At 36.5% G+C, this 16919-nt stretch overlaps 1 protein-coding gene across 1 annotated transcript in view; it reads left to right on the top strand.

The window, feature by feature from the left end:
- Positions 1-16919, top strand: part of LOC145678845 (uncharacterized) — a 424622-nt gene that overhangs the window by 382715 nt on the left and 24988 nt on the right. The window contains 3 exon segments of the mRNA XM_081749405.1: positions 713-966; positions 5481-5658; positions 13181-13426. Coding sequence (XP_081605531.1) covers positions 713-966; positions 5481-5658; positions 13181-13426 — 678 coding nt within the window.

Here is a 16919-nt window from a genome sequence, read left to right as displayed (position 1 = left end):
TCCCATAGAATTAGGAGAGAAAGGAAGGAAGCCGCCTGGGATCATTGTATTAGGTACCATTCCGGGATTTACTTCGTGTGAATCAAGTAAACCTCGCTAGGATAGCTGGTCTGAAAAAGCTTTTACACCTTTTCGACCGGTTATCCACACCGGAAATCGAACCCGGGACCACTTACACCAAAGATCGTTAGCGACTACGCTTCGCGGGATCACAAGTAGTACTAATGTAGTACTGCAGTAAACGGTTGATAAGTTGGACAGTTTCAGTCCCTCCATTAAATACCTACTCTGAAAATTGCGGAATGTGAAACTTAAATTAGCCTTATTACATGTGCCGAAGTGGAATTAGAGACTATGGGCACTGAAAAATGCATACTAGTATTTAGAATTCTTTCAAATTTATTGAATGCGACGTACTTCGTATCGAACGTGCGGGTATTGCGAAAAAAGTAGTCCTTAGTAAGCTAACTGAAGTAATACATTAAATAACTGAAACTGAAAATAGCCGACATTATTCATGTTTGTTATTGCAATTATCGTACTTGTTGTGAAGGGTCCTGGGTTCATTCTACGATGAAAGTACATTGAGCTAAATCTTATCTAAAACTATCCATTGACATTAAACTTCAACTAATCAACCAATGGTAGCAATTAATTTATTGTAATGTAAATTTTCGTATAAATGACAACTGTGTATTTCTTTATTGCGTAGGAGGTAGTGGCAAAGTCATCTGAACGAGAGCGAGAGAGGAATTTACCAGATAATGCATCAGCTGAGTTATCCAATCAAGAAGCAAGTCAAAGGGAAGAGAGCGAGGAAGGAATGGAGAAACAGGACACAGAAAAGGAGAAAAAGGAAGATGCGCAGCTGGAGGACTCTGAACTGGCCCCCGTCAGTGAAGGAGAAGAAGAGAATGACGAGGATATGCTGGCGGCCTGTATTAATATTGGAATGCAAAATAATCGGTACGTAATATATATATATATATATATATATATATATATATATATATATATATATATATACCTATATAGATAGTAGAGTATACAAGGCAAACCAAAATGATGAACCCTATTTCAGAAATCTATTCTATGAAATCTAATGAACAAATGTTATTGTAAGACTTGTGCTAAAGTTTTCTTCAAACATATCACAAGTGTTCTATGAGCACGTCGTGTTACGTGGCACACATCAAGCCGATAGTTGATAATCAAGCACATAGAAAGATCTCTGTTGTCCAATCAACGCCATTTTCCTTAACTGCTTGCTGCTGACTCTTACTGGTAGAAAATAGAAACATTGCATGGAAACTAAATTTTGAAAGTTAACCTTTCCAAGTCTCACAATAACATATATTTATTAGATTTCACAGAACACATTTCTGAAATCGGGGCTCATCATTTTGACTTGCCCTGTATATGGTAGATTTTCCGACTTAGTTGAAGAAAATCTCCGTAATAAAATTAGGAGTAATTTTCGTGAAGGATCTGGAGACTTTTAACGCCTTCATAGAAACTTAACTTCGTCAAAGACGAAATGATCATCTATCAAAGACGTTTCGAAACAGTAAAAGCTGTAAACTTTCACTTTCTTTTCGTAGGCTACGTTTTCACATTAGTGAAATTATTTATCAGTGAACAGTAAGGTAATATTAAAGTATCTTTTAATTAGGAATTAAGCCTACATTTTACGTTTAATGTATTTATTTATTTTAAAATTGTATATATGTACAGTGTACATCATTTTATGTTTGCTGCAACTAAGGTATCATTTTAAAACTTTGTAAAATGTGTATAGTATTTTTCTTTTTTTAACGTACAGTAGAATAAGAGGCAAGAAAATATGAATAAGAGCAAGTTTATGGCATAAAATGTTTTTTTAATTGTATGGGTGGGACAGGAAATGAGAATTATAAAACTTCGGCCTGCCCTTGCGCCACAGTAGGCCAGATAATCGGTAGTATACTATATCTATATCTCTCTCTCTTTCTCTCTTTCTTTCTTTCTCTCTCTCTCTCTCTCTCTCTCTCTCTCTCTCTCTCTCTCTATATATATATATATATATATATATATATATATAAAGATTGCTTACCCGCTTCGCTGGGTTGAAATAAACTTTAAATGCACAACTTCTTATGTGTTCGATAAAAATGAGAGTAAAAATTAAATATTACTAGTGTGGGCTGAATTTGGATTTAAAGGAGAGGGCGCGGTGGCTCAGTGGTAGAGCATTCACTTCCGGTGCTTGGGGTCCCTGGTTCAATCACAGCTCGCGCCATGTGGACTTTGTGGTGAACAAACACCGTGCTCGTGGGTTCTCTCGGTGTTCCCCCGTTTCCTCCCACTTTCTTTGTTTCACTCATTTATCATCATCACCGTCTCCTTTATCCTAACCGGCATAAGAGTGGGACGTAAAACTAAAGATTTCATTTCATTTTCAGTCTTTTTTAATTTTTTTTATTTAAAGGACATCGGAAATGTCACTCTTCATCTCAGTGACACGGGAAACTATGGATTCGACACTAATATCAATCATTTTCGGTCATTCTTATCTATCTATCTATCTATCTATATATATATATAAAAGATAGATAGGTATATGTAATTTAAAGTACGTTACTCTTGAAATTGTTGAATAAACTGATAAGATGCACATTTAATAATGAAATTCTAACCTTAAATTCTACTTAAGCATCTGTTTTTAATAATTTAATCGCATGCATTTTGATGCGAACAGTTGGTGTTGATGTGAGTGCAAACTTGAAGTTGTAAGAATAAATGTAATTTTTTCCAATAACGGACACTGAAGAATAAAGAATTCTAAAACAGGAATTGATTCCCCATATTCCGTTATTCGAGTAATTTGAGTCCAGGTAAACATGTAGATTATGGGCACAGGATTAAAATAAGTTGGTTCGTCCTCTGCGAATTGTTTCTCCTCCACTAAAGACTTAAACAGGAGATCACACATTATGTGACGCTGAAGCGTATCAATCTTTCTAGTGATTGATTGGGGTAACACTTTTCAGTTGTTTTTGCTGTTAACGAAGTATAAGAGTTTTTTTTTTTTTTCTCACGACTAAAAAGTTATCATTATGTGAGTCCACAAACCAATGTAAAGAAACAGTCAGTGCCGATTATGACAAGGAGTCATGGTAATGTATACGATTGGGTTTAAAATGCGTGGTCAAGTGGAATTCAAAATTGGTATTTCAATTACGTTCTTCTTCTTGAGCCAGCTATCTAAGGATTGATTTGACTCAGCTTTCCATCCATCCTTCCCTATCCTGAACCAGACTTTTCATTGTCAGTTTTTTTCCTGCATTTTTAAATATTTGGTCGTTATAATTTAATCATGGCCTTCCTCTGGAATCTTTTATTCTGCCATTCTCTTAGTTCCGCGGAGGCTTAGTGGTAGTGTTTACCTCTGGTGCATGGGACCCTTGGTTCGATCCGAGCTCGCGCCAAGTGTACTTTGTGGTGAACAAACACCGTGTGCCTGGGTTTTCTCTTGGTACTCCCGTTTCCTCCCACTTTCTTCATTCCACCATTTTATTCATCTCTGTCTCCTTTAGCCTAGCCGCCATATCCGTGGGACGTAAAACTTAAAGATTTTTTTCCATTTCATTCTGCCATTCTTTCCATACCTATCAGTGTGATTCATCTATATCTAAAAACGTGCCCAATCGTGTGTTTCTTGATTGATTGATTGAAATGAAGACCTCAGTTGTAAGGCTGTTTGTCCCATCACGAAGACCATTAGCTAACACATGTTTCTCATAAAGTAACTCGCAAAATTTTAAAAAAATAATAAATAAATAAATCTTCTGAAAAAATGTAAATGCAATATAAGTTCGATGAAATAAGAAAATTAAAAGAATATATAAAATTAAAACAGAGGTCCTTAAAATAAAATAGGAAAGAGAGAACGAGAAAAATAACGGAATGGGAAGAACAATAAAACAATACACGTGGAAGCTAAAAGCAATAGCCTAAGAGAATATTGACTATTTAATCGCTCGAATAGAGGAGAAAAAGTAAATTACGAGAAGAATTCAACAGGCAGGAAAACTTCAGTTTCTTACCTAATACCACACAGTTCGTTACTTTAGTTTTGTAGCTACGGATCCTTAGATGTTACAGGGGTGCGCGGTGGCTCAGTGGTAGAGCGCTCACCTCCGGTGCTTGGGTCAGTGGTTCGATCCCAGCTCGTGCCGTGTAGACTTTGTGGTGGACAAACACCGTGCTCGTGGGTTTTCTCGGGTTTCTCCAGTTTCCTCCCACTTTCTTCATTCCACCGTTTCATTCATTTCTCATAATCACCGTCTCCTTTGGCCTAACCGGCATAACCGTGGGGCGTAAAACTCAAAAATTTCATTTCATTTCCTTAGATGTTACACACCATAAAGCACATAAATAAACGTACACTTTATATTTTTGACTTAGTATGCACTATGTTATAAGTATTTCGCATATACATAGCTGTTAGGTTACACACGTCTTTATATTACGTCGATCCAATTCGTTATATCTTCAGTATTTTTTATAAACAAGTACCTAGTTACACTATCATCTCCATAGTGATCAGAATCAATATACATTTGTTGTCATAACGACCAGTAAATAACAGCAATTAACATAAAAACTGGGACTAAACAGGTAAATCAATATCAATGAAAATATTTCTTCTACATTCCGTTTCTTCTTCTTCTTTCCTGGCTTATGCGATATTTAAAAGCATTTTCGCCCTAAAGATGGATATACACGAACATTAAAGGAACATTTTCGTTGCATCCCCAACTAATAGATATTTCATTCGGAGTACATGCCCAAAATGACACATCGTACATCGTTCTGAATAGTTCATTTCCTCTCAATACGTTTCAGTATACCAAAGTCCATAGTGATTAGCAAACGAGGAATGTGCATATGATCTTTTAACATAACCTCAGATAAAAGAAATCATCCAGAGTAATGTCCCATGGTCCATAAGAGTCAGCTGATTTTAAGGATTTCTGGTGAACATTTCTCATTCCAGTTCTACGTAATAGCCTCGCCAGATTGTGTGGTTTGCAATATTTGTTTTTCAACACTTAAAAGCCAAGACTATCTATTAGCAAACTTAAAGCACAAAATATGTTCTTCTTCCATAAAGCGTCGTGTTTGCATACTAAGGGAACCCAAAACTATGTCATAATATCTAGTTAACAAATGTATAGCTTTCCTATTATTGCCAAAGTTTTCTTTCCTAAATCTATTCTCTTTTCTGCTGACTCGTTTCCTAAATCCCTGAAAGTAATTATAATATTCCCTGTACTATGTGAAGGTAAGTGAGTTGTGTCTTTTTCAGTATTTATTCGTACTTAATGTAAATACACGTTTTCCTACTTAAGTGTTGCGTTTGATGTGTTACTTTGTGATAAAAGTTTTTGATTTCATTTGTGCAGCATAAGAATACATGACTTACAAATATTTTACAGGCATCGTCAGAGACAGTATCATAGTAGCCGACTGCCTACAAGAGTAAATAGGTTTGCATCACCCAGTATGCGCGGACGTCCGAGTGGTATTCCAGTAAAGACAAATGTACGAGTAGGAAGACCCCAGTTAGCGTGTCAACAGCAGCCGCTTCAAAACAAACCTGTGTCAGACGTAGAGGTAAGCATATATAATATGTACAGACTTTCTGGGTATAAACAGTAATCAAATTAACAAAGAATTGATTGCTTACCAATATCTCCTGCCGTGGGAAAACTAAATATTCTCCAAACGTATCGAAACAACAAGCAAGTTCCATCTTCAGTTGTAAGGTAGCAAGAATAAAAATGCATGAGAGAATTATGGTACGGAAAAAGGAATACATACCACCAAATAAATATAACGTGAGAGTTGAGTATTAAAAATAACGAGTACAGTACAGTGAATAAAAGAACAAACGAACTGAATTGAAAGAAGTGCGGTGTTTATGCTACGTCACTATTACCAGATGCAAAATATATATATATATATATATCACAGGTAGGTAGCCAGATTTTATTAATGTTACCAGAATCCAGATTTAAAATCGGTTTATATTTATGAATAAAGAATGATTCTTTAATCTCCCTTTTTTTCTTTCTTTCTTTTTCTTTCTTTCTTTCTTTCTTCTGAACCTATCACATTAACCTGTTTTATATTGTATGTCGTTTTAGATGAAGTGACAATCCAGACATACCCTCTTCTTTTGACTTTTTTGATTGTCTAATGCGTTCCTTAATTCGGGTGTTAACATTACGTTTGGTTTGACTTATATATGAAGCGTCACATTCACACTGAGCCCGATAAATGCCTGGCTGCAAAGTGGATCAACAAAATAACTTTTAAAGCCGGTGAGATGCTTCTTTAAAGTTTTTTTTTTAAGGGGGGGGGGGGGGAATACTGGAAGCAGATAGGTTATGCTTTGCAAGAATACGTTGATTTTTTGTCGATAATTGTGGAAAGTAAGGAATTCCTATCCAAGATATTTTTATTTTTTTAATTTTTTATTTATTTTATTGGGGGGAATAACTGTTTTAGGGATCTGCGTATTTGATTAAACCATTTATGTTAGGTAACACAACTTATAACCGTTCTTGTATCCTATTGGATATAAAAACTGTATTTAATCATTAAGATCACTTGAACGATCACAAATTAGTAATGGCCTACGAGAGATTCTACCAAATACTGGCCTTGTACAGTACAATACTTTTATTCATGAATATAAGCCGGCTTTAAATCTGGGTTCTGGCAACATTGATCAAATCTGGCTACCTACCTGTGATGTATATTTTGGATCTGGCAGTAGTGACGTAGCATAGACACTTCTGATGCGCACGTGCCTGAAGTTGCCCCCCCCCCACCTCCCCCAAATTACATCAAACGTTGCACATCGTTAGTGCATCGTTAGTGCACGTTAGTGCACTCAGAACTAACGTTAGTGCTATCAGCGTTTACGAGATATTGAAGATTTTTGGTGGGGGGGCCAACTTCATATGAAGTTAGCCCCCCCACCCATCTTTATACAGACAGATTTTCACAAAACTTAGCACATCGTTAGTGCATCGTTAGTGCACTTAAACGCACTAAGCACTAACGTTAGTACTACCATATTTTGTGATTTATTCAAGATTTTTGGTGGGGGGGGGCCAAATTCAGAAATATCAAATTCTATACAAATAGAGGTAGAAACACGAAGTTAACGGTAGTCGTTAGTGCATCGTTAGTGCACCTAAACGCACTAAGCACTAACGTTAGTGCTACCATATTTTGGGATTTATTTAAGATTTTTGGTGGGGGGGCCAACTTCAGAAATATCAAATTCTATACAAATAGAGGTAGAAACACGAGGTTAACAGTAATCGTTAGTGCATCGTTAGTGCACCTAAACGCACTAAGCACTAACGTTAGTGCTACCATATTTTGGGATTTAAGATTTTTGGTGGGGGGGCCAACTTCAGAAATATCAAATTCTATACAAATAGAGGTAGAAACACGAGGTTAACGGCAATCGTTAGTGCATCGTTAGTGCACTTAAACGCACTAAGCACTAACGTTAGTACTACCATATTTTGTGATTTATTCAAGATTTTTGGTGGGGGGGCCAAATTCAGAAATATCAAATTCTATACAAATAGAGGTAGAAACACGAGGTTAACGGTAGTCGTTAGTGCATCGTTAGTGCACCTAAACGCACTAAGCACTAACGTTAGTGCTACCATATTTTGGGATTTATTTAAGATTTTTGGTGGGGGGGCCAACTTCAGAAATATCAAATTCTATACAAATAGAGGTAGAAACACGAGGTTAACAGTAATCGTTAGTGCATCGTTAGTGCACCTAAACGCACTAAGCACTAACGTTAGTGCTACCATATTTTGGGATTTAAGATTTTTGGTGGGGGGGCCAACTTCAGAAATATCAAATTCTATACAAATAGAGGTAGAAACACGAGGTTAACGGCAATCGTTAGTGCATCGTTAGTGCACCTAAACGCACTAAGCACTAACGTTAGTGCTACCATATTTTGGGATTTATTCAAGATTTTTGGTGGGGGGCCAACTTCAAAAATATCAAATTCTATACAAATAGAGATAGTAACATAGGATTAACGGCAATCTTTAGTGCATCGTTAGTGCACCTAAACGCAGTAAGCACTAATGTCAGTTCTACCGTATTTTGGGATTTTTTCAAGATTTTTGGATAGATGTCAGCGTTAGAAATATCAAATTCCATACAAATTGATGTAGAAACATGGGGTTAACAGCAATCGTTAGTGCTTCGTTAGTGCACTTAAATGCACTAAGCATTAACGTTAGCATTACCATATTTTGGGATTTATTCAAGATTTTGGTGGGGGGCCAACTTCAGAAATATGAAATTCTATATAAATAGAGGTAGAAACATGGGGTTAACGACAACCGTTATTGTATCGTCAGTGCACTTAAACGTACTAAGCACTATCGTTAGTGCTACCATTTTTTGGAATTTATTCTAGATTTTTGGTGGAGTGGACAACTTCAATAATATCAAATTATATACAAAAAGAGATAGTAACATAGGATTAACGGCAATCGTTAGTGCGTCGTTAGTGCACTTAAACGCAGTAAGCACTAATGTCAGTTCTACCGTATTTTGGGATTTATTCAAGATTTTTGTTGGGCAGGCCAACTTCAGAAACATCGAAGTCCATACAAACCTTTAGTGCTTTCTAGAAGCACTAACGATCCACTAACGAATGACATTAATTTTTTTTAGTGCTTGAAGTTGGGGCAAGTTCCCGTGCCCTCCCAAGATATTGTACTTGTAGCACCTATACTAATGAAGTACTAACGTTAGGGGTTGGTGCACTAAGGACCACTAACAATTGCACTAGAAGATATCATCAGTGCTTTTAAATTTGGCGGAAATTTGATACAATTAAAAATTCCCAATAAATTTCTTATAGGAGTTTCGTGACATATAATTGTCCATAACTACCTTAATATTGAAGTACTAATGAAACTGTTAGTATTTTTTAGAAGCACTAACGATAGCACTAGAAGAGATCATTAGTGCTCTTGAATTTGACGGAAATTTGATGCAATGTAAAATTTCCCATAAATTTATTATGTGAGTTTCGTAACATGTAACTAATAGTGAAGTACTAACTAAACTGTTAGTGTTTTCTAGAAGCACTAACAATCCACTAACGAAAGGCACTAAGTTTTTAGTTAGTGCTTGAAGTGGGGGGCACTAAGTTCACTCTGGCCTCAAAAGGTATTTTAATTGTAGCACCTATACTAATGAAGCACTAACCTTAGGTGTAGATGCACTAAGAAGCACTAACAATGCACTAACGATTGCTCTAGAAGAGATCATTAGTGATTTTGAATTTGGCGGAAATACGATTCAATAAAAAAATTGCCATAAATTTCTTGTGAGTCTCGTGATATGTAATTGGCCATAACTACACTAATAGTGAGGCACTAATGAAATTGTTAGTGGTTTATAGAAGCACTAACGAATGGCAGTATTTTTTCCGTTAGTGCTTAAAGTGTGGGTGCGTAATTCATGCTGACTTCCGCAAAGTTTTTTTTACTTGTAACATCTACAGTATTGAAACACTAACGTTAGGTGTTTTTGCTCTAAGAAGCACTTACAATGCACTAACAGAGGTAATTAGTGCTTTTGAATGCGATGCGAATTTGATACAATGAATAATTCCTCATGTGTTTCTTATGGGAGTTTTGTGACTTATAATTGGCCATATCCACACTAATGGTGAAACACTAACGAAACTACTTGTATCTTCTAAAGGTACTAACAATGCACTAACGAATAAAACTAATTTTTTCGTTAGTGCTTGTAGTGGGGGCTAAGTTCACGCTAATTTCGAAAGTTTTCTTTACTTGTAACATTAGTGCTTCCTAGTGCACCAACACCTAAGTTTAGTGCTTCATTAGTGTAGGTGCTACAAGTAAAAAACCTTTGCGGGCCAGCGTGAACTTGGTTCCCACTTCAAGCACTAACGAAAAATAAGTCCATTCGTTAATGTATCGTTAGCGCTTCTGCAAAACACCCATAGTTCCATTAATGCTTAACTATTGATGTAGATATGGCTAATTATATGCCACAAAAATCTCATAAGAAATTCATGTGGAATTTTTCATTGCGTCAAATTTCCGCCAAAATCAAAAGCACTAATGACCTCTTCTACTGAAATCGTTAGTGCTTCATAGTGCACTAACACCTAACGTTAGTTCTTCGTTAATGTAGGTCCTACAAGTAAAAAACCCTTTGGAAGCCTTCATGAACTTGGCGCCCCCACTTCAACCAATAACGAAAAATTAAAGCCCTTTGTTAGTGCATCGTTCGTGGTTCTAAAAAATACTTTCAGTTTCGTTAGTGCTTCACTATTAGTATAGTTATGACCAGTTACATCTCAGGAAACTCACATAAGAAATTTAAGGGGAGTTTTTCACTGTGTCAAATTTCTGCCAAATGAAAAAGCACTAGTGATCACTTCTAGTACAATCCTCAGTGCATCGTTAGTGCTTCTTCCTGCACCAACCACTAACGTTAGTGCTTAATTAGTGTAGGTGCTACAAGTAAAATATTATTGGTGGTCAGCGTGAATTTGCGTCCACTTCAAGCACTAACAAAGTAATTGGTGCATTCGTTAGTGCTTCCTGAAAATACTGACACTTTGTATGGAATTTGATATTTCTGAAGTTGGCCCCCACCAAAAATCTTGAATAAATCCCAAAATATGGTAGCACTAACGTTAGTGCTTAGTGCATTTAGGTGCACTAACGATGCACTAACGATTGCCGTTAACCTCGTGTTTCTACCTCTATTTGTATAGAATTTGATATTTCTGAAGTTGGCCCCCCCACCAAAAATCTTGAATAAATCCCAAAATATGGTAGCACTAACGTTAGTGTTTAGTGCGTTTAGGTGCACTAACGATTGCCGTTAACCTCGTGTTTCTACCTCTATTTGTATAGAATTTGATATTTCTGAAGTTGCCCCCCCCACCGAAAATCTTGAATAAATCCCAAAATATGGTAGCACTAACGTTAGTGCTTAGTGCGTTTAAGTGCACTAACGATGCACTAACGATTGCCGTTAACCTCGTGTTTCTACCTCTATTTGTATAGAATTTGATATTTCTGAAGTTGGCCCCCCCACCAAAAATCTTAAATAAATCCCAAAATATGGTAGCACTAACGTTAGTGCTTAGTGCGTTTAAGTGCACTAACGATGCACTAACGATTGCCGTTAACCTCGTGTTTCTACCTCTATTTGTATAGAATTTGATATTTCTGAAGTTGGCCCCCCCACCAAAAATCTTGAATAAATCCCAAAATATGGTAGCACTAACGTTAGTGCTTAGTGCGTTTAGGTGCACTAACGATGCACTAACGATTGCCGTTAACTCTATGTTTCTACCTCTATTTGTATAGAATTTGATATTTCTGAAGTTGGCCCCCCACCAAAAATCTTGAATAAATCCCAAAATATGGTAGCACTAATGGTAGTGCTTAGTGTGTTTAAGTGCACTAACGATGCACTAACGATGTGCTAAGTTTTGTGAAAATCTGTCTGTATAAAGATGGGTGGGGGGCTAACTTCATATGAAGTTGGCCCCCCCACCAAAAATCTTCAATATCTCGTAAACGCTGATAGCACTAACGTTAGTTCTGAGTGCACTAACGTGCACTAACGATGCACTAACGATGTGCAATGTTTGATGTAATTTGGGAGAGGTGGGGGGGCCAACTTCAGACACGTCTGACGCGCTTATTTCGACTCAGTTCGTTCTTTCTTTCGTTCACTGTGCTCTGTTCGTTTTTTTTAGTATTCATCTCTCACATTATATTAATTTGGTGGCGTGTATTCCTTTTTCCATACCATAATTCTCTCCGTGATGATGATGACTCCAAAATGATTGAGTGGTCCAGCGCAGCGTAATCGATAACATTCTTGCCTTTATTGCAAGCAGTCCCTGGTTTGATTCCCGGTGGGGACAATCGGGCGAACAAGGGTAAAAGCTTTTTCAGACCAGTCCTCCTGAGAGGTTCGCCTAATTCACACTAGGAGGCAAATTTTGGGACTGGTTAGGCACTGGTACCTAACATGTTAGTCTCGGGCTGTTTCCTTTTTTCCCTTTTCCTTTCTTGCTCTCCAATTCCTCGACTAGTGTCGTTATTCCTTATACATAACGGGCTAAATGGCCATAGATATCACAAGCCCAGAAATCTCTCCTAATCCTAATTCAAAAATGGTTCAACGGCAGATTCATGTATTGGTGTGTGAGTTGGGCGATGTCCAGCGGACAACTGTGTCTTATCTTCGTTTCGTCATCTCATGTGGTTCTCTGGTGGGTTAACAGAAGTTGAAAAAAAAAAAAAAAATAGCCCTTGTATTTGCATAAAATCAAGAATGATTTACGTTTATTTAGGACTTAAACGTTTACGTTATAAGTCTAATTATGAACAGTCATGTTAAAAATGCTTGTCACATCTCTGAAAATTTCTGTTCTAGCATTTGTAAGTAAAATCACATGAAATTAAAGATGTCTCTCTCTCTTTTTTATTATTATTATTATTATTATTATTAGGTCTTTTTATTATATGTGTAGTGCCTGGGTTAAATTTCTGTATATTTCTGAAAACGCAACGAAGGACCGTTGTTGGTAAACAGCAATGCCAATAATAGAAGTCTGATTACTAATTGGGTGTTGCCAGCAAAATCCCAGTTCGAGGTAGATAGTAACTATATTGACAAACAAGATCACGTTATTTATATTTATTTAGATTACATGGATATACATTAATACACGTTAGTTGATACTCCTTTGATATGAGAGGGGCCGCGGTGGCTCAGTGGTAGAGCGTTCACCTCTGGTGCTTGGGGTCCCGGGTTCGATCCCAGCCCCGCCAAGTAAACTTTGTGGTGGACAAACACCGTGTGCGTGGGTTTTCTCGGGGTTCTCTCGTTTCCTCCCACTTTCTTCATTCCACCATTTCATTCATTACCATCTTTAGCCTAACCGGCATAACAGTGGGACGTAAAACTCAAAGATTTCATTTCATTTTTCCTCTGATATAAGAATTGTAATGCCGAAAGATTAGATCCTTGAGGCGTTGTAAAATAATACTTTTATATATTTTAACAGGTGCCATCTGGTGTTTGTGATGATGCTGTAAGGACGTATTGTACTGAGGGGACTCCAGCCAATATTTCTCACGCAGGCTCCCATTCTGACCTGTCAGTTCTTTCGTTTCCAGACAGAAAGGAGGAGAAAGATGAAGAAAAAGAACGGGAAGAGAAACCTCATAGAAACGATGAATCTGATGACAGCTCCTTTTCAGGCGATAATGATAACATCTTAGCTGAATGCATCCAATCAGGAATGCCGAAGGTTCGTACAGTTAATTTCTAACTCTTCATACTAAGTTTATTTATTTTTTTAATCAATTTTTCTCAAAAGAGGGTATATTCTTGGAATGTAACATAGGTGATAAATAATACAGAGTAAATTCTTTTAAGATGATCGCCCCAAAACTTAGTAAAATAGTTCAGACATTTTAATGGTATGCCAGGAATTCTAATAATCATTCTACTTATAAGTGATTCCTGAATACCACTAGCATTTCCAAGCTTCCGAGTCTCTCTGGACTCTTGATCACGGAGGATTAAAGAGGACCAAAATAGAAGTGGATCCTCAACAGAAGCATTAGTTCTCGATATTATGTTTCTTAAATCGTGTATTGTGTTGGACGTTACTCCCAAATTTGCTACGTGGGGGATTGCCAATTTGTTACATGTAACTTCCAGATTTGTTCAGAAAGCACAAAAGAGACTGCTGAAAGAAGCGAGCAGAGAAAAACACCCTTTAGTCTATCGGTTGAATCGTGAATACTACACTTTATGGGTAAAGATTAGTAATAGGGGACTAGGTTCTATCTGGGATAAAATATTCCCAGCCATAGCAAAGTGAAAATCGTTTAAAAGAAAGAGTACAGGTTAGAAAAACATGTGGAGAAAATGAGGGTTAGATGGAACGCAAATCCTAACAATAACAGAATCAACAGAATCAATAATATTGACACATATGTTCAAAATTTAAGTAGCGTATTGGGACCACAGGTTTTTGAACTCTTATTTAGAATAAGCCTGAGATATCTCAAGCCCAATAAACCTCCTATAGTATTTGCTTCATTCGTAGAGTCGGCAGTTAAAATGTTAGACGGGAATGTGAGAAAAAGATTTAGATATGATTGTATTGCCGCAATACATACCTGCCGAAATACTAAGTGCAAGTAAAGAACAGAAGACTATATATATATAACAGATTTTAGGAAATGGTACACACAAGATAACAGTTGGTGCATAAAAGCTGACCAAGGGGATAAATACGTAATTACAGCAAGAGAAATGTATAAGAAAAAGATTTTAGAGAAAGCTCAAGAGAATCCATATATATGGTCAGAATATAGCCTTTTACAAAAAGCGGTGGACAATACTAATAGAATCATTTCCAAGTCACACATTTTAGATGATTCGGATGTTAAGGCTGTAAAATATCTTGATCCTGGATTACCAATAATTTATGGTTTTCCAGAAATGTATTAAGTCGATCTTCCGGTCAGATCTATTATCATCCTACGTACAAATGAGCTAAATATTTTTTTTTTTTTTTTTTTTTCAAAGTGGGCTTTCTCGTTTTCAATGGAAACGCTAGATCGAAAAGGTGTAATAGACTATTTAGGGCGCGTTTGAGATTTCATGGCCTGTTAGACTTTTTTTCTTATTATGTATTTTACAAATGTCAATTTTTTTTCCGGGTAATAAGATTATTTCCAACCAACACCTAAAGATTTAATGATTGGGAAAAGACCGATTTAAGTTGGCGTATTTGATAATGAGCATTCTTTGTCTGTTTCACTCAAGTTGTACGTCTAGCTTTGTGCTTGGGTGGATTGGGTTAAGATGGCTGGGGAGAGCTCAGGAAAATCACATTCACCGAAGGGGCTAGGCTCGAAAAGGTTGAGAACGACGAAATTGAATGTTTAGTCAATTTTTCCAAGGATTTCAACATTCCCTCACATATTATATTAGGAATAGTTATGAACTGAAACAACAAATTGGTAGTTTAGTTAGTGCCAATCCTATTAAAATGTTGTCAATAGGTGTAGTTCATATGCACACATCCATTCCATTGCAGCTGGCGTTTGAATCTGTAGTTGCTACTTGGTTCCATTAATTTGCATGAAATATTCAGGCTCCTTGAATGTTGCTTAGGACATAATATTTTTTCTTTTGAATATAATCTTGACCACTATAAGAAACCATTATTACCTCTACTGACCAATTTGGTAGTTTATATGTTTGAAAGTAAGATACTGAAAGAACGCATACGGCATGTCATTACAGATACGTTGACGACGTACTCCTATTGTACAAAAATAATATACAGTTTGAATTTTTACCGAAGAAATTGAATAGTCTCCATAGTAATTTTAAATTTATGGTAGAAAATGAGAAGGAAGGAAAATTTATTTATTTAGATCGTAATGTAAGGAGACACAACAATAAATTCGTTACTAGCGTCTAGCATAAGCTCACCGCAGACACACACTATATGCATTATTAATCGGTAAAGCCGAAAACAAATGCTTGAAGAATTTCTTTCTACGTGCCATTCGACTTATCCCTTTGGAGTCATACTAACAAATAGAGATTGAACATTTATTGAAACTTGGCAGTATGAATGGATACCTAGTTTTATTATTAATAATTTTTGTTATAACCAAGTTAGGAGGAACTCATGTTTCAATAGACCTGAGGCCGAAATCAATGAACCAAAATGGGTAGGTAGTCCAAGATTAATAACAGCATTGAAGAAGGGTTTTACACAGTATGATTTCCATACTGTTTTGACCTCCACCCCGCCCCGGGCCCGAAACTTTAGAGAAGAATATTTTCCAATTTAAGACTTATCACACAGATCCCAATAAAAAATCGGGTATCTGTGAAATGAACTGCAATCGTTATGAGAGTTACGTAGGCAAGACAAAAAAGAAACTGCAAGGTACGTGTTATGGAACATGCTAGGGATGCTAAAACAGAAAATCCGGTGTCAGGTCTGTCGAAACATTTGAAAGAAACTCACACAGGATAAGAGATTCAAAAATTTTGTTGCGGGCAAAAATGAAGTTGAAAGAGTCGTATTTGAAAATCTGATTTTCATTAAAAAAAAATAAAATAAAATAAGACACGATGGTTTAGTGATGAATAGGAAGCAGTGATTACAAGATTTTCACAGCATTGGCATAATAAAAAATACTAACATGAGTTGGCAACCTTCCACAAAACAACAAAGAATGCACAAATTAATCCCACCATAACGCAGTCCGCGTGTCTATCATTTGATGTGAGACCTAAAATTTTGACAAAGTGTCTCCGGCACCACTCTACCCTGGTAAGTCTGATCCTGTTATATTTTCGTGGTGTGTTTATTTTTTGTCTTCTCTTTTTATCCTCCGTGACCCAAGACTCCAGAGGAGAGTTGAAAGTTGAGAAGTGCAAGTGGTATTATTCGGGAATCGCATAAACCTATAAGTAGAAAGATTAGTAAATTAGGTTCTGTAAAATTTGGTCGTCTAGTTGGGCTCATTGATATACTAAGAACTTTTAAATCGGAGCGTAAAACTTAAAGGACAAACAAGTAAATAGTAGGATTGATTATACTTTTCATAGTTGTGTTTTTTAAGGCCCTGTTTACAGGTGATGACACTGGCATAATTCACTTTTCTCGAATAAAGAAAAAAAAAACGAAGGGTAGTTCACGACTGAAGGGTGAATTCGTTACAGTAGTGCAAATCCAATAACTGATGATAATTGAGTAAGTT

This window comes from Thermobia domestica, chromosome 2, assembly GCF_964235325.1.
Source record: "Thermobia domestica chromosome 2, izTheDome1.hap1.1, whole genome shotgun sequence".
In the NCBI taxonomy this organism is placed as follows: Eukaryota; Metazoa; Arthropoda; class Insecta; order Zygentoma; family Lepismatidae; genus Thermobia; species Thermobia domestica.
This window is presented reverse-complemented; position numbering and strand designations above follow the sequence as displayed.